Source organism: Megalops cyprinoides, chromosome 8 (genome assembly GCF_013368585.1).
Source record: "Megalops cyprinoides isolate fMegCyp1 chromosome 8, fMegCyp1.pri, whole genome shotgun sequence".
Classification (NCBI taxonomy): Eukaryota; Metazoa; Chordata; class Actinopteri; order Elopiformes; family Megalopidae; genus Megalops; species Megalops cyprinoides.
In genome coordinates, this window is record NC_050590.1 from 15,882,247 (window position 1) to 15,908,049 (window position 25,803).

The following is a 25,803-nucleotide window of genomic DNA, read 5'->3' on the forward strand; positions in this document are numbered from 1 at the left end:
GACTTGTGAGTAGTTTCTGTTCACTGTTACTACTATGTGTAGGAAACCGAATTAACTATAATGTATTGTAAACTGCAAGCTATATTTCACTTTTTAGATGATTGTTCTGACCAAGGAAGGTAGTGACATGCTTGTCTGCCGACACCAGTTAAGCACCTTACACTCTCATCCACACCCAAAAACACAAATATTATTAACATTAGTGAAAATAGTTCAGCTCTTCTTGCGTAAACTGCCCTCCTTTATTCAACACAAGGTAGTAAGTGGGTATTCCTGGAAAGAAAAATGGTTACATAAATGACTGCAAAAATCAGGAATGTCATGTTAGTTGGCTTTGGGTTGGATGATATCAGTTCTCTCTAGATGGCTTAGAAATGGGGTCCAGTGTTTGATCCAGGTTTGCTTTTGATGACATGATTGTTTTTACAGAACTAATCATTACATTTTAATTATGATGTAATCATTACAGACCAATCATTATGTTTTACTATTGTGAACTAGCATACTAGTGTGACCGAGTGTATTTTTTTTTTACTGGTGCTGAACAATTATGACTGAATTTACAAAAAAGAGAAAAATAGATTTTATTATTAAAATACATAATATCAGGTGAGAGAGTTTAAGTTTTTTAAATCAAAATAATTAGATTATTATTCGCACCCTTACCATTTGGCTTTTGGTGTAGTGAACACTTCATAGGTGTGTATTAGGTAACTTTAAAACAAGCCAGACGGGCATCAATTGTCTCATTATTAGATTTAAGAGAATAAGAGACGACCTGTCGTTACCATACGATTGGCGAAGTAAGGAACAAAATCTGTTCTGATATTGCGGTCACGTTCACATCTTATTGACCGATATTTAGGGTGCGCTTTATTCACATTTAAAACCAGTAAGAGTGCAGTAATTTACAGACGGAAAAGAGATCGCACACAGGAATTTTGCATTGTATTTTAGTGAATAATACAAGAAACGTAATGCATTGCTTTAATGCTTGAATGTAGGTTAACAGGCATCCAAACCTAGCATGACTTCATTTCCCAGAAAACACCTCAAGGGGACTAACTGTAGACGTCACTGTTTGATTCCGGAAGTGCAGAGTGAAAACAGTGGTGCCGCATGAATCTAAGGTTGACAGTGCTGTGCATGTACTATAAAGTACTGAACCAACTTTTCCTGACCATATTTTAGCAAAGGATCTGTAGATTCCCACAGTAAGGCTCAATGGCAGCTCTCAAATACGCAGGTTTGGATGATACAGACAGTGAGGACGAGTTACCACCTGGTTGGGAAGAGAGAACTACAAAGGATGGATGGGTTTACTATGCAAAGTAAGAAAAGAATAGGCTTCCCAGTATGGTATCTGTCAGTGGAACAAGTGCTTAGACACAACGAACACCTTATTTTTGTCGAGTATTTTTGTCGGAGATGGTACTGTAGGTACACAGTTAGTTAACCAGCTACTTAAAATGGGAAGACAACGTGATAGTCGATTCTGTGAAAGCAGCAGTGTACAATAGCTAACGTCAAGCAGGTACTAGAGTTAGAATAGCAGCTAGCAAGTTAACTTGTTGACCAAGAATGTTTAAAGATGAGATTTCTGATTTGTAAATGGCGTTATGGACAGTTTTTGGCCAGTAATATTAATACCATTTTCAACTAGAGAGAGAAAGCTGTATCTCCCATCTAAATCGTCTCTACACCTGTGGCTAAATTTTCTTAATGCCATGAATTCCCAACATAATATTCCTTCTGTGACATCTTTGCCAGTCACATTTCTGTAATGTAAAATGACACACAACTGCGGATTACTGTTATTTAATAAATATGGATATATACGTACGTGAGAGATTATAATGGTATTTGATGCATTCCGCTTCATAGAAAGATCAAACAACGAAGGCTATTGAATCAATAATTTGCAACATCAGTGCCATGTGATACATGGAGACAACATTTGTGTAATATTACCTGCACACTGTAAGTAATTTAGAATGATTCAATTCTGCTTCCAGTCATGATGAGATGAAGACTCAGTGGGAACACCCCAAGACTGGGAAGAAGCGACGTTGTGCTGGAGGTTTGTGCACCTTTTACTCCTTTTTTCTGTTTCACATTTTCTAAAAAGTAAAATAAAGTAGTAAGAAAAAAAAAAACTAAGTAAAGATGCCTGCTTCATGCCTATCAGAGGACATCATAGTAGAAAACTTTGATCATTATATAAAATGAGTATGTTTGGACATGCAGCTTTTTGATCTGTACTATAAAGAATATACTACCACATCACAGTAATCTCTAAATACAAGTAAATATAAACAGGTAATTCAGTAAATAACCAATATTACATCACCCACAATACATCAGCTCATTCAAACGGCACACTGTCTCTATGTATTTCAGTCTAAACACTGAGCCAGCACCCTGATTCACACCATTGTGCTGTATGGAATTGATGCAGTAGATTATATTATTTTTATAGCAGTTTTCTCTGTGTAAGTTGATATCAGTCTGTGGTCTTACGGCAACTTTGGAAATTATGAGATGTGTATCAAGAATTTGGAGAGATTTTAGTTTTATTCATTGGTTATACAAGTCATACTGTATAATTGCACTTACTTTATCCTAGTTATATTAAGGCCTCATCTAATATCTTTATTTCGTTTTCTATCTGAGAAATTACCATACTAGGACACCATGTTAGAAATAAGGTAGTTCTCAAAGAGTGATCTATATATTGATGCCAATATTTGATACTGAACTTTCTGACAAGAAAAAGTCACTGTCCAGCCTTCATGTACTGTAGATGTGATGTGTGTTTTTAAAATGTAAGCCTTCAAAGACGCCTGAAACATGAAACCTTCTACTCATTTTTTCAAACATTTTAAAATTAGTATGGCTTACATTTGCCCTGTCCTGACACATTTTTCCTTTGTGCTTTTGATGTTGAGATCTACAGATATGCCATCACACCATGAAATCATACTGAAATGTAGTCAGTGTGGATTTGTTCCCTGAAGCATGTTTATAATACTACAACAGCTCAGATTTGACAGGACAATGCACAAACTCAGGGGACTGCAATATTTAAAACTGATAAAACAGTGTTGCTCAGTAGTTGATTACCTGGATCCACAAGTGTGTGTGTATTTGTAAATTACAAAGGTGTTTCAATAATAAATGCACCTGAACAGTATTTAAATAATAAATGATTAAAGTTTTGAAATGGAGACTGAAGTCCCATAAACCAGTGCTTCCCAAACTTTTTTATGGGGACCCACTTTTTAAAAATGACAAACCATAGCGACCCAATTCACAATAGGCCTTATCTAAAAATCGTGAGAAGAGCAGATTTGTGTATAAATGAACATTCCTGACCATTTTTACTGCCATTTCCACATCACCTCGTATTATCTTGAATAGGTAAACCAGCCATTTCGAAGAGATATACGTTTGATAAATCACAACTTCGTTTTATGCATGTGTTACTGAAAACATATACACATGTTAAATACTTTATAAATGAGACAAGATAAGTGCATTTAAGCGGAGTTAACAGGATCTCATTTTTTTCCTCTAATCTGTAAAAGAATCAGAATGTATGCTAGCCTTTCATACTAGATTCAATGTTATAAGTACAATTATCAGAACAATATAAACATTCAGTTGCTACTATCAAAAACATGCTTCTTGTTGAAAGTTTTTTGAAATGTCATGCCTCTTATCAGAACAAGTAGGCTTGTGTTTAAGTGCAGCTATTGTTATCAAACAGTCAATCAATCAATTCAAACAGTCAATCAATCAATTTGTTAACCACATCACGTCTATTCCACATCACGTCTATTCCACATCAAATCTCATTAGGCACATTATGTGCTATTTACCTGGCTAACCCTTTCACACATAACTTATTTTATGCTTTGTAGCGCGTGTGATATGTTACATGGTTTGTTATGTTTTCATTAGTGTTATTAAGCTTCTCATAGTTTTCACCACTGCATTTGCTATATTATTAATGTTAAATTGCTATTTCCTCAAAGCTAAAATTAGCTAGAATTTTTCCAAACTAGTTTTCTAATCGCACCGATTTTAGCATACGCGCTAAACGGCTAATCAGACCAGTGTGATCGTAAGCGCGAAAGGTGTGATAGGTGGGCCATGGAAGAAATTCTGCAAATTTATTTGGCGACCCAAATAAAATCTCCTGCGACCCAGTCTTTGGAAAACACTGCCATAAACAAAGGAAATGCACTCTTAAATGTCAGAGTAGCACACCCACTCCCTGTCACTGTCCATTTGCAAACTCCAGTGGAGACTTGCACAGCGGAGTGGTTATAGCCACTGGTATGAAATCACTGAGACTGTATGAGATGACATGATGGTGGATGTTTTCCGTGTGTGTGTGTGTATGTGTATGTGTGTTTGTGTGTGTGTGTGTGTGTGTGTGTATGTGTGTGTGTCTATCTGTCTGTGTTTGTTGTATTGCATTCCATACACTGTAAGACCATGTGTCTTTTAGCTGTGTTGTGCCATGGGAATGGTAGGACACACTTTGAACATCTGACACAAAGATTTAGATAATTTAGCAGTACATCACAGGGCAGTTAAGTCTCAATAATCTGTATAGGCTATATGTCTTGTTCTGAATGGGTCAGATGTCACAATTAAGCAAAAATAATACTAAATCAGTACATTTACATTAGCATTTATTCATTTAGCAGACAAGCTAGTTGGTAGAGATATGAGACCATGAAGCTGTAGATTTTGGATCCAGTTTTGTTGGATATTCTGAATGCCAGCATCAAGGCCTTGAACTTGATGTGGGCAACTACAGGGAGCCAGTAGAGTGAAACAAAGAGAGGTTTAACGTGGACCCTCTTCGGTTGATTGAAAACCAGATGCACCGCCATGTTCTGTATAAGCTGCAGAGGCTTAATAGTGCATGCAGGTAGGCCAGCCAAGAGAGCAATGCAGTAGTCCAGTTTTGAGATGACAAGAGCCAGGACAAGGAGCTGTGCAGCATACTTAGGTAGACCTGGATTTACCTGGTGTTGTGCGGCACATATCTACATGATCTGGCAGTCATCAAGATGTGGTCACTAAAGTTTAGCTGGTTGTCAAACACTACCCCCAGGTTCCTTGCAGACCTGGATGGAGTTAGTGTTGTTGAGCCAAGATGTACTGTGGTGTTGTGCTGGATTGATGGCCTAGCTGGGATTACAAGGAGCTGTGCTAAATTCATCAAGGCTGCAATGTCTGAGAGGCAAGCAGAGATCCATATTGAGACCATGGGATCATCAGGTTTAAATGAGAGGTAGAGCTGGATATCATTGCCGTGATAGTATGTGCAGACATTGAATAAAAATATCTTACTTATACTTACCAAATGAACCTTTTGTGCTTAAAAGATCAATTCTGTAGGATTTTATTTATTTGTGTGGCACTCTGTTAGTAATTTATCATTTGAATGTGTTTAATATCAACAAATCTTACATGTAACCTGATTCCAACACTTGGATTTTACACTGGAATCAGGTGGTGTATGCAGCATGCAGTAGGATGGCTGATGATACACTGTACTAAATTCCACTGTTCCACAATGAAAGGGTATAATATCGGCGATAGCAAAGAAGATGACTGAAAAAAACAATGCGCATGTATGGTGCATGTGAGTGCTATACTTGAAGCAGATTACAGTTTAATGCTTTTCATTATTTTAGAATGCTATGTCTGAAATTCAGAGGTGTTACATTCCTGAATATGTTCAAGCCCTTGCATCGTTTAAAGGTGTTTTTAAACAAAAATGTGTTGTGGACCTGATTATTGAACCCTTACACAGCTGACTTTTCTTGCCTCATTTTGTTTATGTGCAAAGAGGGGCAGGTTATATTTACTCTAGTCTCAAGACCTATTAATTATCAGCATATATCCAGTACAAGTTACTTCCATTTAGCCAGTTAATAGTTTGTCCTTGTGGTGTGAACACATGTTTACACACTAATAAAAAGGTCATTCTTAAAATATACATTCAGGAAGGTGAGTCTGAAAAACCCTAAATCAGCAGCAACATGGGCTTACTGGCTGTCAAGGGTCTAACCTGTCCTGCATGTTCTCATCAAGCTTTAACATTCCTATCAGAACTATCTCCTTCACACTATTGGTCAGGGTACCTGCCAATCAGACAATCTGTTGGCTTCCTAACCAGTGGGCAAGTGGCATTAAGGATCACTTAAAGTCCAGAGTCTTTCAGTATTGTTCCAGATTTCTGAACCAGCTGTGTGCTGCTCCATCACCTCTGAACTCTTTACTACATTGTGTGTCAATACTTAAATTACCAGAACAGTAATTACAGTACCAGAACAATTTGATGTCATAATTTTAAAATTATTTAAGGGGATTTTTAAAAATGTCAGCCTTTTCATTGGCTAATGATTTGAACAAGACCTTTAAACAGTTAAAATGCAGAGCTACAGTACAATGGCTTATATTCTTTAGGTGGCATCATTCCTTTTTGTGACACTTATAATGACTCAATTTTCTCTTGCAGATTTACCATATGGATGGGAACAAGAGACGGATGACAAAGGCCAAGTTTTCTATGTGGAGTGAGTTACCATTTCCTTTTCAGCTCAAGGGTGTAGGCGGTAGAGTGCTATAGAGGTATTAAATCTTGTCTTATTAACATATTTCAAGAATTGATTCAGAAGCAGTTTAGATTATAACCATATATTCTCAATGAAACTTAAATCACTTGCTGATCTATGCATGTTTTAACTAAAAGCATTTTGTATGTAAATGTTTATAGATGTCTTGTAAATGTTGCAGGTCAGCAAAAGTTGTGTAGCTAAGTGTGTAATTAATTTAACAGAAATAATGCTTTTAACATATTCAGCAGTAAAGACTCCTGCCAGTTTGCTTGATGGAAGGCACCTCTTCATTCATCTTAGTTGCTGAGGATAAGAAATAATGCATAAACTACAAAAGTTTTACAAGACAGCTGACTGTTTCAGTGTGATGATGACCAGAGTTTCCCTTGTTATTAGTTTCCTTAAGCAGTATACATTATACACTATACACATTTACACACACACACACACACACACACACTCATATATATTTAGTGACATCCCTAGGCTCAGTACCACTTCCGATAGTTTTTCCCCTTTTTCTCCATGTGTACCCACCTACATTTTTGTGTTTCACCCCACTTGATGAGTTCTGGTTGTTATGCACCTCTTCATTTTCACTGTCTAGGTGTCCCAGTTCTGTTAAGGTAAAAGCTGTTCTTTTCAGAGTGCATGCCTAACTGTTTTGGGAGCTGAAAAATTCACTAAAGAGCACTTACCAGTCTTTTCTGTTGTGCATACTGAATTTATTACCAGTAAAAGTTGTAAAAGTGCTGCCAGAAGAAGGTAGTATGGCAAACAGCAGAAAAGATATTACATTATATGGCATTCATTTAGCTGACCAATCCAGAGTGACTTCTTGCACAGGAGAACAGAGGTATATCCATCCATTTTAAATGAGCAACAGTGTCAGACCAGGCTAACAACACTCCCAGACCAGTGAGTGTGAGCACAACACCATTCAAGCACTACCACAAGTTAACTTGTGCTAACCTGAAACTAGACAACTAAGAAAACTAAAGGCAGTCAAGTACATACACTGCCACATATCACACTAGATCACTGTATCCATAACACACTGCAATGCTACAAGTAAATAAATAGCAGGTAATACAAGTAGCAGGTATTAGGGGATAGGGATTGAGGTGGAACCGAGATGCAGTCTGAAGAGGTGGGTCTTCAGTCTGTGTTGGAAAATGACCAGTGATCCTGCTTTCCGGACCCTTGTGGGAAGTTCAGTCCACCACTGGGGGACCAGTACAGACAGTCATCGTGTCTGAGAGGAGCGACCCCATCAGGGTGGGACAGTCAGATGCCCCATGGTTGCAGATTGAGGTGATCTGGCTGGTATATATAATTTGATAACTGACTGGAGGTATGAGGGGGTTGTTCCGTTCACTATATGCCAGCACAAAGATTGATGCAAGCGATAGCAGCAAGCCAGTGAAATGAGGTGAGGAGGGGTGTGACGACTACATTTAGGGAGATTGTAGACAAGATGTGCAGCTGAATTCTGAATTAGCTGCAAGGGTTTGATGGCACAGACAAGGAGACAAACAAGGAGAGAGCTGTAGTAGGCAGGCGAAGAAGCCTAGGGCCTGAAGTAGGAGATGCGTAGCATACATAGGGGCGGATCCTTTGGATGCTGTACAAAAGGAGTCTGCGCACCTGACTCACTGTTGCAACCTGTGAAGAGGACAGTTGGATGTCAAGGATTACCCTAAGGTGTCTGACAATAGAAGTGCTATTGGTGAAATAGCTTGCATTGTCTAGGTTGACGGAGAGGTCTTGAAACGGGAAAGACCTGGAGGGGATGTAAAGCATCTCAGTCTAAGTCAGGTTGAGCTTTATCTGGCAGTCCACTGTGCACTGTGAACTGTCCTTCAGCAGGGGTGTGACTCATGGCTCCTTGAAGGCTGCTGGCTCAGAGCCAGTTGAAAGTGACAAAATCATCAGTGAGAAGCTGAATGGGAGAATGCTGGGAATGATGGTCTGAAGAAGAGGTGAGGGAATGGGATGCAGGGCACAGGTGGTAGGTTGGTGACGCAGTGGAAGACACCATTTTGACAAATTCACGCATCGTTGCATGGTATGGGAAGTACCATCAAGATGGGTTACAGAGCATCCACAGTGAGCAGATGGTGCCACCCAACAGATGGTAAGAGAAGCACATCCCCAAATGGTCCCAGTGGCAGTCCTGTGAGCCAGAGTTAAAGTGATAGAGGGGTTTTGTAGCTTCACAATGTGGGGGAGTTTTGAAATTTGTTATCAATCAGCAGTGTGGGTGAATGAATAGTCTGAGGAAGAGAAAACTGGCCTTGGAGGGTGCATTGCAGCAGGTCCTCCATGATGTGACATCTGTACAACTCCTCCATTTCCCTGCAGTAAGAGCTGCTCTGGTTTGGCACTTTGCTGGTGAAAATGAACCAGAATGGATGCGGGAAAGACTGGCTTCTTGGAAGCGGCTTAAGCGAGAATGCCTGTGCACTTTAGCAGCTGATCTCCTCTCCCTTGTTAAAGTGTGGTCACCCCTCTCTCCCAGAATCAGTGCAACAGGAGCTGGCACTGCAAGCTTTCCTCCAGGCCCTCACACCTGACATCTTACAGAGACAGTTTTGACTGCTCAGCCCTTGATCCCTTGTGCAAGTACTCAGCGAAGCATGTTGCATTGAAGTGGTGCTTGTCTGTGTACTGCCAGACACAGAGTCTGCGCCTGTATGCAGAGTTGCTGAAGAGGTTCACAGTGGTGTGGAGGAGAGGGAGGCTGCTTGCTGAATGGGCATGGCAGAGGCACAGTCCTGCACACACTGTCACTGCTCCGGTGAACTGGGCCACCCTGCTGCCCACTGCAGTGCACCTGCACCCTGGAGTGATGATTCTCCTCCAGAGGGAAATGGGGGCTGCATGGCCTGAATGGGGACCCGCCATCCAACTCCAATAGTACAAAAACAGGATTGAAAGTAGTGGTAGGGCTGGTGGGGGTCCACCATCTCCTCTCTGCTGCCAGGTTTTTGACCCATAGGAGGAGGCAGCGACAAGGGATGGTTCCCTGCTAAAGTTAACATCCTAACTGTGACTGATCAGATGGCACCCCTTCAAGGGAGGCAGGAGCTTAGTGTCTGGTTTCAGGGGTTTGTAGACTTCCACAAGTTATGGCCAGCAGAGATCAAAGACACCTGCATCCTAGATGTGGACTTCCTGCAAACTATAAGGACAACTCTCAATCTGCCTTCAAGGCTCCTCAAATCTGGCCATGTCAGAATTCTGCTCTTTGTGCAGGAAGGGCCTGCTGAGAAAGTCCTGTTCCCACTAGCCCCACCCAGTGCGGCCCATTTGAGGTTCTGTCAGACAGCCCGGCTCAACAACACTCTATTCAGGCGTCACCCACCAGCCCACCTGGTGTCGCCTCATCAAGCTACAATTAACCAGCCCAGCCCAACAATGCCCTGTGCAGGTGCCGCCCAATAGCCTAGCCCATCATTGCCCACCATGTTAATCAGCAGCCCAGCCCAATATCACCCTATCAGCCAGCCCTGTCCAAAAATACCCTGCCCAGGAATCACCCACCAGCCCTCTTCAGGCACTGCTCACCAGCCCAGCCATGTGTCACCTCACGTCCTCCCCTTGTCTGGTAGCCCAGTCTGAGTGTTATCTGACAGTCCCAGTGCTACGCTGCTGACACTCAGCCCAACCCAGCAATGCCCTGCCCAGGTGTTGCCTACTGGACCGGAAAATGACTCTCATGCTGGGCCTTCTTTAGAAACTTGCCAGGCTGTGCAGGATCTGTGGGAGCGAAGCAGCAAAGGACCTGCGAAAAATTGAAAGAACAGTTGCAGTTGTTGCTGGAGGAGTGCCAGGACAGTTTTTCAGCCTTTGATGAGGACTATTGCCACACGGGGCTGGTGCAGCACCACATTGATACTAAGTCTTGACTGGATTCCAGTCAATGCCTCACCCTTGCCAAGAGGACTGCTGCTGAGGCAAAAGTAGTGGAAATGGCTGCTGCAGGGTTCATTGTGCCATCAAGTACCCCGTGATATGCCCTGGCTGTCCTTGTAAAAACAAAAAAAAGGACTAACTATGGTGGTTCTGCATGGGTTACCATTATCTGAATTCCATCTCTAGAAAGACTCATACCCTCCTCCTCAGATCAACGAGACCCAGAGCTACATTAGGGATTTGAGATGATTCAGACCCGTGGACCTCTATAGTGGCTACTGGCAGTTCACTCCAGAGGCCTGGCCCAAGATGGTATTTTCCATTGGGCAAGGACTGTAGCAGTTCACAGTCATGCTGTTTGGGCTGTGCAATGTTCCTGTTATGTTTGAATGTCTTATGGAGTGGCTTCTGGACTCTATACCCTGGATTCAGTTTGTGGTGTACCTTCAGTTTGTGGTGTCTCCTAGTGCATGCTGCTGCTGTTGCTGTGGGTGCCCTGAATAACCTATGATGTGTCTTGGACTGCATCTTGGCTGCAGAAGTGAAGCTATATCCAAAAAAGTGCAGCAGGAGGTTCACCTCCTGAAGCATATGATTGGTCTTAACATGGTAGCATCAGACTGACAAAGTTGCAGTAGTGGAAGCCTGACTCACCCCACAATCAACACATAAGTCCAGCAGTTTTTGGGGCTGTTGTCCTGTTACCGCTGTTTCATTGCTGCCCCGCTGTACCACCTGATGGACAAGGGTTGTTCTAATGGACAGATGCCTACAGTGCTACCTTTTGCTAACTTCATAGTTCCTGCTCTGGACTGACTACACTTCACTCACATGACTTATGAACTTTCAGGAACCTGAAAGGCAAATGTCCTGGTGGCTAGAATTGCTTCAGGCCTTTGACTTTAATGTGCACCAGTGTCCTTGGGCATTGGCATGGAAATGTAGCTGCCCTCTCCTGTTGCCACTATTGGGCCAGGCTGGACCAGAGGGAGGACAAGCATTGATCAGCACACCACATAAACAGCAGGACAGGAGGAGGATACCAGCTGTTTAGCAGAGGAAATGGGCTGTGTCCAAGATCAGGATTCCATTTTGATAGAGGTTCAGCATTGGGTTGTGGCTGGGCAGTGTCCATTATGGGAACAGGTTTCTGCCTGTGTTCCTGGTTCCATTTGGTGTACAGTGGCTGCTTTGATGTTTGGCTAAGAGCTGCACCGTCCCATGGACGTAGCATATGGACAGCCACCGTAGCTGGATCTTCCCCAACCCGTGGTCCTCAGTTCCTTTCACCACCTCTGTGACCCACTAGCTTATGCTCATGACTTTGCACGGCATTACCTTGCTGAATCAGACAGAAAAGGGCACATAATTCTCTTTGCCAGGGGTGACATTTCCAGTCTGGGGAGTTAGTTTGGGTGTACTTCCTCCAGTGGAAGAAGGGTCTGTGATCCAAACTCCCTGATGACTGGGCTGGCCTCCATGCCGTGTTGGAGAGACTCAAAGGTGATGTACCCAGTCAGGCTTCAGACTTGGGGTGGGTGGTAGTGCTCTTCCGTGACCATCTAGCCCCTTATCAGCCTCAGTATAGGGAAACAGTCACACTAGTATCCGATGCCCCTAGGGACTATGTTGGGTCCTCAGTGACACAGACACACTCACCTGCTGAGAAGGTTGAGTCTCCTAGATCACTACTTCCATTGTGATGCAGCTGGCATAAGCACAAGCTTCCACTACTTCTGCTGGACTAATGGACTATCTGGAATCATGCACCTGGTTGGGACAGGGTGACGTGCCTGGACTTGGCACTGATTCTGCTCTGGACTGGCTACTCCCATGAGACTTGCACAGTTGCGCCGCATTTTTGTGTTATTTGGCAATATTGTGTGGAACTATTTTCTGTGCATTTGGATCAAAGTTTCCTGTGTATGCTGTCAAAATAAGTACGTTTTGGTTGCAAACAGTACACAGGCATTAGGTTCTTCATTTGTGACAAAAGCCATGTTTATCCTGCAGTGAACATTTTTACACATCTGACTGACTTATTTTTAAGTCCCTTAAAGCCTTTGAAAACTCATAATTAACACAGGGGTTCTGTCATACCAAACCAGTAATAGTAATGTTTGGGATTGCTGCAACAGTTTCTCCAGTGTATCCCCATAAGAACATAGATAGAGCCTTTATGTAATTGTGATTGTTTAAGCTTATTCAATATCTTATTCAATATCCACACACACTCACTCACTCACTCACACACACATGAACACAAACACCCACACACGCAACATATGTTTTTTCTAAAATTGACACATTGAATTATTGCTAGTCTGATTTGGAGGTTGTGTGCATGGATTTACAGTGTTTTCACTACACCTGCCCATAATTGATTGACATCATTTACAGTAAGCATTTATGGTTGGTTGGCAACCTGAGCTGTCTTGTTTGCTGTTAGTTAGCTGGGACAAGTCAGTGACTGTGACATGAAGTTTTATCACTAGAGGGTACTAGCATCCTGAACTAAACCTAATATGCCTCTATATTATAAAATGGTTTTAGTAATCATATTGAAAACAATCTGTCTTCTTCTTTTTTACAGTCACATTAACAAGCGGACCACATACTTCGATCCCCGGCAGGCATTCACCGTGGAGGATGTCCAGCAGAAGCCCAAGCGGTACGATGGCAACACATCGGCTTTGGAGATTCTGCAAGGTCGCGACCTCTCAAACAGGGTGGTGGTCATCACTGGGGCCAACTCTGGAATTGGTGAGTCCTTGCGGTCTGCTTTTTTAAAACGGAATCACCCTGATGCCCACCTGGCAATTCCTTTCATTTTAATGCACTACAGTCACATCATGCCATGTTGCAGTTCTCTCTTTTAAAAGTGCAGTACTGCACAAAGGACCTGAAGAGTATTTGGATGTTGAATCTTTTGTCATTGAAAAGTGTACAGCACATACAATAGAACATATATGTTAGACCTTTTAATACTAACCAAAGAAGAAAACTGATCATAATGTTGTCTGGAATGTAAGTATTTCAGAAACCTGTTTAGGCTAAGACAATTTTCTTCAGCACCCCTTCCCTCATGAATAAAAGAACTGCTTTCCCAATTCTTGAAAACATCAAATATACTAGTAGTAGAAATTTACATGCTGATGAAGAAATCTTCTTACCTGAAAAAAATGCAGTCTATGTTAGGCCTGTGTCTCTAGGTTGACATGTAAAAGCATAAAAGTGTAACGGTTGAGGGATTATTTTATGTTTTGCCCACTGGATGGTGGTGTTGCATCATAGTTGGTACATATATCCATTCTGTATCCTTTCTGCTGTCTTTGTGCAAGGTCTGCTTGTTCAGTCTCTTGAAAAGAGAGCATTTGTCAACATAACCTCTTCAACGATATACTCAAACTGTCTAAATCAAACCTTAGTTTAATGGACAGAATTAATAGCCACACTAGATTGGATGTCATTGTTAATCGCAATTAATAACTTCTGATTGAGTGATAAAAACGCAGAGCTTATGACATAACAGGCATCAGACTGGTGCAATTCCTCTGCCCTATCAGTGTAAATTATTGGAGTTACCAGACATTAATTTGAAATCACATTACAGTTTATTACAGTATAGTGGAAAGAGATAACGACTCTCAGAGGGAAATTAAATAAATGTTACTGTCAGTTGTTTATATTTTCTACTCATTCTTGAAATGTCTCCTAATTTATGTGTATTTTATGTGAATCATAACAGTTTCAAATATTTCTAGTGTATTATGAAAATGAAACTATTATTATATTTAGAGTTTTAGGATACACTCTGAATTGTCATTGGCTACACTGACATCAAGAAAATTCTACTGCTGAATTACTGGTGAGTTGTGCTGGAATGAATATCAAAGTTTCCTGTGTTACAGGGTTATGCTTGCAAGATAAAGCTTTGCTGAATACATATGCACATAAGATATTGCTTTGGTAGCCTGTTGAAAACTATTAAATGAATAATTGTTATATTATTAGGTAGTTATAATGGCTATCTTACTAACACTTACAATTTGAGAAAGAGTTTTTAGGCCAGAACATGAGAAGGAACTGATGTTTTGTGCACTCTGACAGATACTGTCAATTTAGAAGTCCTATTTTTCCACCAGAGGGCAGGCAAGCTCTTTCATGTTAATATCCGGCACTTAATTATACAACATTGTGCTACGTACAACTACACTCAAATATTTTTCCCTTTGTATTCATATAACAAGTCTCCAGACCTCAGAGGTATGTGTGTTTTCATGTTGTGTAAGAGTGAATATTGTAAATTATGTATCATCCTGCTTGCCATTATTCATTTATGTGTATAAATCTTCGGATCTTAATTTTGGTGGTTCTCTTGTTCATGAATATCAAGAAATGTGGAGAAAGGCCCACAACAAAATATGAAAATATAAATAATGTCAATTTCAATGAACAGTTTGAACTGCAGTAGTTTTTCAGCCTTCACCATAATGAGGCAGAAATGCCCAGGGCACCCATATTTGACTCACCTTTATTCCTTCCTCTTGTTGAGGACACTAAATATTAATTATTCAGCTACAATTAACAAGATGTCAATAGTAATTGCCACCGGTACTGTGCTCTTTTGACATCAGAATGGCCTGTTTGTAAAATGTTCTTCTGCCAATTCGGTTGATGTGTTGTGAATATTAATTTCCAGAATATTATTTAAAGCCTCACAATTATGTTATGTTTTATGTGATTAAGAATGTTTTATCTAAAATATCGAAATGCTATTAATTTCAGATGTAATGGTATTACTCCACTTGCTTTGTTTGTTAATGTAAATGTATTAGAAATACTCTGAAATACTCTCATCTAAAACATATCAAGACATAGTTTTGTAATTGAACCACAAAAGTGTTGATGGCTACAAAGAATTCTGTGGGGTGAATGAGTCATATTTTTCTTTTCAGAGAATGCAGGAATGCTTTTGTTGAAGGGATCCCCTCTGTAGGTGTACTGCATTAGTCTTTCTTTCTGTTTACCTCCTTCGTAATTTGAAAACCAGTAAAGCTGCTTTTTAGACCGTTAATTGTTGTAATGGAAATAAATGGTGGCTTCTAACCATTCTTTCTCTCTTTTCCCTCCTTGCTTTTTGTTAAGTGCACACGTTCTCCTATAGTATTGTGGTACACCTGTACTTCAACATTGATCTTGCAGTTCTTTTGACCCTCCTTGATGCCTCCCATTCATCCCCATTAACAGCCCTTCTCCTGCGATTTCCTTAATTCTCTTCTATTGAACTAGCAAAAAGTTATTTACCGTCTTGGGGTTCGCTTTGTGGTTTGCCCTTAAAGTACTGCCGTCAGTATGGCCACGGCTTCTCAGTCTCCTCGAGCCTTTGTTCTCTTGTGGAAGAGTCTTTAGGTGACTGTCTAGAATCTACTAATGAATCCTATTCTTATACTTCTGCAAAGCAGTCATGGCATACCACTGACACAGGTATCCATGTGTGTGTTTCTTAACGAGAGAAGCCTCTCCTGGGATTTGCTGTGGTCAGGTGTATCATGGGCCTGCTTTTCGGTAGCAGTGGCTGGAGTATGATGTATGATGCATAATGGTCATGGTGTGCAAATGTGAATTTCACTCTGTCACCCTGTGGCAGAGTGGTATGGATGTGGATAGATACAAATTTATCAATATCTATGTTTATCGGCATCTACTGTATCTCTTTATAGCAGGTCTATAAAAAATTCAGACTTTTGATTACTGGTAGTTGCTTTAGTTGAGGAAACCAAATGCTGTAATCTCCAGACAGAGAAATCTGACTTTACTGTATTAATCCTTTATAAATGCATCTGCAGGGCAGTCAAGTGATATGGTCGATGACCTTCCTCTTTCTCTGGTGTCATTTTAGAGGTGTGCTAGTAAAAAAATCAAACCAAACAGAATAAAATAATCTAATCATGTTTGAAAACTTGTAGGAGATAATGATTCCCTGTTGTTTTTCCTTATTGGAAGGTCATGGGTTCCCAAATGCTTCTTAAACTAAATTTATCAGGACAGAAGAGTTTTGTAATGGAGGAGAGTTTTGTTATTGGAATGCAGGTGCAGGAGGCTGATTTATTCTGTCTTTAATTGGAATTTTACTGGAACCTACCCCCACTGTGTGCCCTGTGCAGCTGAGACCTGGAAGCCTTCCACACACAAACTACATGATCTGAATTCAATATTGTTTTTGAATTTGCTAGAGGCTCAATGGAGGGATAAGACGAAATGTACTTGGCTGGACATGGAAAGAATTACATGGATTAATGACAGAAAATATTAGATGTGTAGAATCAGATATTTTGATTTTCTACTATTGTGTGTTTTTAAGGCAATTCTTTTTTCATACTTTGTGAACGACCACACGCAGCATTGTTTCAACTTCCCTCTTAACTACTTGGTCAAAATCTTGCCTCTTGTTAGATCCTTAAAATGGTTCAATGAAACAGAAGTTAATGTGACATCTTCCGTTAAAACCCACAGCTTGACTTTTGCAGGTGATCACTATATTGCGTCACATTCATGAGGCATAACTGGCATTAAACGGATTGCAACCCCATGCGTTTACTGCACTGCTGTTTATGAATAAGGATCCCTGATTGCTAATCCAAGAGCACTGAGGCAATGAACCAGTGTGAGTGTGAGGAAATGCATAATGCATACAATAAGGAAACTGTTAAATTAAAAGATTCTCAAGGAAAGGGTGGGATCTGTGTGGGGCTTTTTTCTTCCTCGCGCTTTCTTTTTCATAGTCAGAGAGGTTTCTCTAAAGGGCTGTCCTTGCATGCAGTAATTGTAATGGTAAAAGAGCAGGTCAGGAAATGGAATCAGATTTTTATAATGTACATTTCATGTCCTTTTTGATGAATCTGTTTATCGGGTTGGTAATGAATACCACACATGGTTGGTTAGTCAAATTATTGAACTTTATCAACCTTGGATGAAATTCACGTTGCACAGCCAAACCTGTTGTAACATGCAAGAAAATTACATCTGGGCCCAAAGGTTCAATAATGATTACGGCTTCAATATAACTGAAGTGGGAAGTGTGCGGGTATTGAAAACACATATTTATGTACATATAAATAAACTTTATGGTTTTGTCAAACAATTACACCATTATTATGTGAAGTCAAGTATTTTATATATCTGTGTAATTAGCATTTTTTTTGGATTGTAGGGACATCGTACTTCTGTGAATGCCAAGGTTTTCGATGACAATGATAAAAATAGCCTTCTCCTAAGCCAGGGAAGGTAAGTCATAGTGGGGACATGGTGACCGGCAATCAAAGGGCATGATGAAAAATTGTGGTGGGAGTTGGAAGTGGTCACAGAGGGTCAAAGATGGAGACCATAAGGGCAGCACAGAGCCGCTGAGAAGGAGCAGAGCGGGAGGGGGTGGAGGAATAGAAGCGCGGCGGCCTGCTCAGGTGGAACACTTCGCTCTGGATGCTTGTAATTACAAACAATACATTTTACTTTTGGATGACAACTCTTTCCCAATACAAATGGAACCTCTGTATTATTAATGGGTCAAATTAGAACCCCTTCTGGGTGCAGAGGTATACCCATCTCATCCCTACTACCTCAAATATACGGCATAGAAAAGAAAATCGGAAATGTACTTTTTCCCCCCACCAGAGACTAGATTTCTCTATTTCCTGACAGAAGCCCTCATCCGTTATGGTTGTTATATTATAGACCATCATGCTAGGAAATCTGGGTTTGGACAATTTTGAGCACAGTGCTTCGTTATTTTTTTGCTGATAATTTTCCATTTCCTTCTGTAGATGACAGAACTACATATTTTAATATCAGAGATATTCCCAATTATACCCAGCACACATCCTGGCTGTTTGGGACTTTCATTGCAAATAAATATGTTTCCAGGTCACAGTAATGTATATATTTTTCCTTTTTGGAGAAAACATTTTGCAGTTTTGCTGAGAGCAGATGTGTAAATCTTAATGGGACCGCAAGCTTTTTGTATAACTTAAGTATATTCTCAGTCCCTTTGTAATTGAACGAGAGGAGACCCCCCCTCTGTCTCAGTAAGCACTGCTCTCATGCCACTTTGGCAAGGTGATTTATTTTTCTTTGCCAAAATCAACAAAGCCTATTTCTAAAATGCCCTTTAGATGCAAAGTTATACAGCAATGGCTTCAATATCCAAATAAACAAGTTTACCAGTGTTGCTGTTAATGATCTAATTTATGTAACCCAATACAGCCGTGTATAACATAATGTAATGCAGAGCACTGGGCTGTTGAAGACAAATAGACCATGAAAGCTAGCAAAACAAGCCTTTATTCTAGTTACATTGACTGTCTCATACATTAATAACATACTTTGCAGTGGTGCACTTCATGCGTTTGCAGAATTATTATTCTTGCAGTACTTATGGATACACTGCAAACATAGGTGCTTCAATCGATGTAATGCTATGATAAAAGCTTGCTTTTTACTTACACATCACCCATATGCATGCATGGTGGATAAACTTGTTACAGGAATGTCACCCTCTGAAGTGGGTTACAGCAGCATAGTCCATTAAAGAGGGGACATGGGGTCGTGTTGTCAAAGGTGATCTATGATGTGAGGCCTTTGCTTTCTGCCACGCTGCACTGTTGAATCTCTGCTTTTTTTGTGCACTACACTTTTATGCCCCAGCTGTCTCAGAGTGGCATTTAATGACTGAATCAGAATGATAGGCACTGAATCATTACAGCATAGTGCTGCAATCTCAGTATAGTCGAAGCAGACTGCATATTCAGGGAGTTTGCTAAAGGTAATAGCAAAACATCAGTAGCTCTTATCCAGTTGGCCACCGTTTAAGTAATACATATGTGTACATGTGTATTTTCTTTCCCTGACATGCCATGGCATCCTGTGGATATTGCATACTGAAATCTTGAGAAATGTTGTGCACAGGCCTAGATTGCTTTGGGGTTTTTTTTTTTTTTTTTTTTTTTACATCTGACTACAAATATAACAGCTTCTTGCATTAGTCCCCAGGTGCAAGCAGATGCAAGCAGACCTGATGACTTTGATGTGATAATTTCATTTTAATAAAAAAAAGAAGAGATTCAATGAGAACAGACCATTCAGACCAACTAGGCTTATCATGTTGCCTATAGTCTAGATTGGATCTGTGTCATGCCTTGCATTGAATCCTGTACACTTTATATATCCCTTTTAGAAACTTAAAATACTTCAATAAAATCACCTCCATGTCTGCTTTTGCAGAGATTAGTTCCTCTTCTTGACTTTGTGGAACCAGTGTTGTTGCCCTTCTCTCTGCTTTTCCAAGGCGTTGTTATATTTTGCTGAACAGAAATAGACATGGAACTCTAAATGTGGCCTGGTAAAAGCATAGTCATTTAGTGTAGCTAGCCCATGACTGATAACAGAAATGCAAGCAAACCAATTACAGATACATGTACTGATGTTGTAATTTGACTAGTATTAGCATTGATTGGCATTATAATTTTGGAAAAAAAGACCTGAAGAAGTTGTAACAATGTCTAATTCATGAAATGTGTAATATTTCACAAGATTTAAATTTAAATTAAATTAATTAAAATTAAATTAGACTACATCAAAATGTTTTGAAGACATTAGTTTATTTTTCTGTTCTTATCTAGTACCAAGACTACATTTAGGTATTACAACTACTACCAACAATATTACCAATAACACTAAAAGTGATACTAATGAGTAGCTATTCTAGCTGTAATATCAGAGAAACTGCAGTATAGTGTCCACAGAAGTAGGCATTCCTCCTTATTTATTTTTATTTTGAATTAATTTTCCTTCAATATTGTCAACAGAAGTCTTATAAGGATTTGATTTTAGCACAATTGAGTAAATCCATCTAAATAACCTATCACTGCTACCACTCACACCTTCTTATTGCATATTGACAAGAGGGAAAAATAGCTTATTCTTTCCAGAGCAACACCGGAAAAATGTTTGAATGTGATGTATTTTCAAAATGTTAAACGTAGCCTGATGACCTGATGAACCTGATGAAAACTGGATGAATACAATTCAACATTAAAGTTAATACCTAAGAGGGTAAAGCACTAGATGCTCTAGCTGTGTAAGAGCCGTTTTTTATAGCTATAACAGCAGTGATAAAGTAGCCTTTTGCTACATATCACCTATATATTGGCCAACCTAAATAGTTCTGCTATGCCATGTTGTTCATTTATAATATTGTTCTAGGGACACTTTGAGTGCCATCTACCAGCTTTATAAGTGAACGGTCATTCACAAATGACCTCAGAATGCACAGGTTTACATTTCCAGGGATGAAGAGGATTTTTTAAAAATATTATAACAGGCTAATATCGTGCATATGATTATTGGTAAAAATGACCGCCTTTAGCCTGTTGGTGGGTATGCACATTTATTGACATCCATTTTTTTAGTGGGGCTAAGGGGCTAAGATGTCATACTGTGTGCTGTGTAATATCTTTGCAGTTGCTATATGGCTGTATGTTTAAACAATTATTAGAAAACATCTTTAACTTAAAATGTAATCACGTCAACATACCTGGTACAGTCTAAGCCTGTTTCATGCTATTTTGCCCAATGCGAAGAACAATACCTCAATTTTCAGTTTTAGTTGTACACTTGGAAGCTACTATTTTTACTGATACTAGATGCACGTTGTTCTCTTACAAATCACTTGGGATGACTAAGTGTAAATGTGCTGTAAATGTAAGAGCAGTTGTCTTATTCTAGAGACTGTTTTTCTGTAAAGTAGCATGCCTTATTTTGTTCATTTTAAGAAATGGTTACTATGAGGTGTTACCAGGTGATAGAATGTAGTTGACTGAATGAGGCAGGTGGTTGCCCAAACATTTTAATTGATTTGCATATAATGGGGCTGTATATCTTAATGTGAACTGTTATATTGTTAAGGATATTTTTATTACAGCATTGTTTCTTAAACTGTGGAAAGGGACTTAAATGGGTCCTACATAAGTGTGAAGTGGGTTTCTAAGAGATGAAACAAAGTTGACATCAATAATGAAAATGCAATTGCTACCATCACGACTTCACAGTAGTAAACTGTATTTATGTGCTTTGTCTCTTAAAAATACAACATTTAATGATATGTTAACAAGAAGATATTTAAATATCTCAGATTTGTATTGAACTGAACAAGCAATTAACACTGCCAGTGTCAGTGTAGTATATGTGTGTAGCGGTTTTTTAGGTATAAGATCAGCCAGATGGCTTTAATACCACTTCAGATATTTTAAAATGAAATAAAACTGATAGATTAGTGTCATTTTGATTTGCTTTTGTCAGTGAAAATACCCCTTTGATAAAACTCAAGAGTGTACTGCTTAAGCTGCTATAGGCAGAGAAAATTCTGCCTGTGTCCTCTTCATTGAAAATATGTAATGTTATATTGTTAGACTGTCCAGTTAAAAATGTAAGGAATTTTAGAAATTTTCAGAGTATATTTTGTGCATGCCTTTACAGAAGCTTTTGAAAGTGGTCAGAATAGATACATTTCTATTATTGTATGTATTTGAAGACAGGGAATGACAACATTGGGTATATCTTGGTGATAGAGGTTGGTTGCTGTCAGTCCATAATGAAACACAGATACCTGTGAATCCATCTGAACTAACTGAGAAGCTGAAATCCAGAACTGTGGAATAAATAGATCAATTTGGAGATTATCATGATTCCCAACATTTAGCCTGGTTAATACCTTGAAAATGTTCACATAGTAGCAGTTAAGAGTTGTCTTCAAAAACTATACTATTTAAATACAGAAGAATGGTTGTTCATCAGTAAATTGATCTTTGTATGAGATTGCTAGTGCTGTGCTGTCTTGAGAATTTTCATGTAACTACTGTGTGGTCATAAAATAAAATGAATCTTCGTTGTATTTTCAGAAATTTTGTCATTGGATTTTATATTATTTATGAGAAATGTCAATATTTAATTATATGTAGTGTTATATTTGAAGACCAAGTGAAGAATGCAGGCCTTGGACAAAAATATGTTCTGTCTCCTTGCCCGATTTGATGTTAGTTTTTGTTTCTTTTCTGTTGATGAGGTTCATTGAAGCATAGTCTGGTCTTAAGAGTTTGTAACAGGTGATCAAATTGCATGCACTTCAGTAGTGGAGCGCTGTTTGTGTTGTTTTGGGATATCTACTATTTATCACCAGCGGCATTACCCTTGATGTGTGCGATTAAAAAAAAGGGGAATTGAAAAAACATGGAAATCATGTGAAAGATGTTAACATATTAATGTTTGGTCAATCTTAAAGGAGGAACTGTACACCAGTCAGCTCCTCTCATTTTGCTTGGCGCCTGTGCTGTTGATGGGTTCCAAAAACAACAGGCCTGCCATTTTTACACAGTCAGGCAGGGACCAGGATGTGGCCTGAAACAAAATGGAAAACCATTCAAAGAAACCAAAACACCTTTTGAAGGTTTGAGTGTGAAGATACCATGGGGCCTGATAAGTAGCCTATTTTCTGCCTTCTGTAACCCAAATCCTTTGTTTTGTTCTGTTATGCCCTTCTCTGCTGAAATGGTTGTTTTCCTTTCTAAAGGCAATGTATTTTGAAACCCCTAAATTGTAAAAACAGACCCACCAACATTTATGCATTATACTCAGCGAATACAAGATCGTATGAGAAACTCCCTCCTGCAAGGGTATGATGTTGCCTGTTGTTCCACATTTTCTATTGAAAAACGTGTGTGATTCCCCCTGTCACTCAGGGATTCCATATACTGTAGTGATTTTCACAACTGAAATTTACTTGCAACCATTCAATTTGTAAAAGTTCACTTTACAAGTAGCCTTGTTACTATTTGTCAAATATACATCTAGTTAAACTCTACATCTCTATGAACCCTTCTTCGTGGAATTCTGTCACATCAGGAACACAACCCATAAACCATGGAATTCCATGAACGAAGGCTGAGTTGCAAAGTGTAACTGGATGCATAACTGACATAACTGATCTCTTTTTCAGGGGTACACACAGCCACATCATGGCTATATGGCACAAATTTCAAAAATTGAAATTGAAATTTCATTTCAAAAATGAATCAAAATATATTTTTTTCTGATGTGAATAACTGAAATGTATTTCAGTTATTCACACCAAATGAAATAATAATAATAATAATAATAATAATAATAATAATAATAAAATATGTATTTTTTCTTTATAATCACTACTTTGTCCTAGTTAGCCAGATAACCTTAGCTATACCTGCACATGGCTCATAACCTACTATTTGTCTGTGTACTCAGTCAACCATGCAATTATTTGTATCTTGGAAACCTACACAGCTACATTTATGTTAAGTTCAATATATTCCCTGACTAATGAACAGGTGTACTCCAATTTTATCTCAGTATTAGCATGTCTGAAAACATTAAAATATCCACAGGTTTTCAATCCAATCCATGTTTCCAGGTTTCCAATATTGACTTTTCTAATTTTTTCTTAAAGTGATTCTTCATTTGAAATCTAGTTTGTAGAGGTATTTACCTCTAATGATTAATTCTTTTTCATCTTGTGGTAAATCAAATATTACACATAGTGCTTTGTAGCATACCTTATGATAATGCGTGTATAACAGTTAAGTACAGTCTTCTTATGTGCAGTTGTCTGCAATGAATTATATTCTACTCATTTATTAAATGGATCATTAATACAAAGACTGTATCTCATTTCACTGCCCTCTTTTGGCTGGGGGATGCAGGTCTTGTGTTTATTGAAAGGAAAGCCAGCCTGTTAGTCATTGGTGTCACTGCTGGTTGGAGATGGCAATGAATCACTGACCCCCTTGCTGTGGGAACAGGGAAAAAGGCATGCTACTGTACCTCCATTAAAAAAAAAAATCATTTGAATCACAGAATGGATCCAAAATGACATAGTTCAGTTAAAGGCATTATATTTTATAATTGATATATTTTAATAACCATCTGCTTTTTATGTGTAGTGTGCTGATTTGTATAATTGACCTAATGAATCATGATTGCTACTGTGCTGTTTGCAGCTGTTCAGAGATATCATGAGCGTCAGTAAAAATGACATGCATGGTGCTCATTCACCCTTGCTCCACTTATATACCTGTCTCTGAAACGGGACTTGATGTTCTCAGTACCTAAGAACATTGAAAGTCAGCAGTGTTATTCTCTTATCCTTTTATGACACCAGGAAATGAGTTAGTAGGTAAACAAGAAGTCAATTGTTTTAAGCATATTTTATGTTTGAGCTCTTTTCAGTTAACCGCAGGTCAGAACAACAGAATGATTTTGCCTTTTCAGCATGTAGTGCACTGTCCAAGAGCTGGGTAAACTCAAATCATCTCAGACTTGTAAGGGAGTCGGTCACTGGATAAACATACACATGAATAATAAGACCAGACCTGATCAGCCTTTCTGAAGTGCCTGGAACTTTTCTGTCCAACATTGCCAAAACATGAATACTTAGTCATTGTATACTAATGTAATTGAATCAAATTGTTCTGAACTAGGGGAGAGGAACTGGGCATATTGCAGCTCAGAAGCTTGTGAAGAATGCCCTTTTGCTTTCTGTCAAGTTACCTGTGCCAGTTCTCCTTTCCTCTGGGTGCCAGCACTGGTGTGACAGAACTATTCTCAGGGGTTTGCCTTGCAAAACTCCATTGCAACTTATCAGAGGAACTTTCACTCAATTGACACTTGGGACCACAAGTACAAAATGGACAAGCCAATAAATTGCGTTGAACATATTCATATTTTTCTCCTGAATTCAATGGCAGACCTGATATTATCCATGACCTCTTAATAAAATAGTAATGTCATACCACATTCAGGAAAAAGACATGAAAAGCACTACGTCAAGAAAAAGTTTATAAGTACTTCCTAATCTATATTACTGAGCCATTGAAATGTGGTGATGATAGATATCAGATGGTTCCTGAAACTTTAAAGATATGTGCAGACTGAAATGGTGTTGGTATCAATAATGTACAGAGCACGTAAAATACCTTTATTTTTTCTGCACACTATGGATATTGCAAATTTCACTTACATATTTTTCTGACATTATTGTGATATTTCAAATACGTGCATTAAATAATTTGATTTTACATATTTGAAAGACCTCCATACTGAGTAGGTGTAGATGATAAGCTGATATGTTTTCTGCACTTGAAGCCAGGTGTGGCCT

The 25,803-nt window shown here is 39.2% G+C and overlaps 1 protein-coding gene across 1 annotated transcript in view; it reads left to right on the forward strand.

Moving 5' to 3' along the window:
• The first annotated feature begins 1,115 nt into the window (after positions 1-1,115).
• The window catches only part of wwox (WW domain containing oxidoreductase), a 305,015-nt gene continuing 280,327 nt past the window's right edge, over positions 1,116-25,803 (forward strand). Inside the window, exons 1-4 of the mRNA XM_036534703.1 lie at positions 1,116-1,331; positions 2,016-2,080; positions 6,545-6,602; positions 13,156-13,325. Of these exons, the coding sequence (XP_036390596.1) occupies positions 1,225-1,331; positions 2,016-2,080; positions 6,545-6,602; positions 13,156-13,325 (400 nt within the window). The 5' untranslated portion in view covers positions 1,116-1,224. The remainder of the gene's footprint in view (positions 1,332-2,015; positions 2,081-6,544; positions 6,603-13,155; positions 13,326-25,803) is intronic.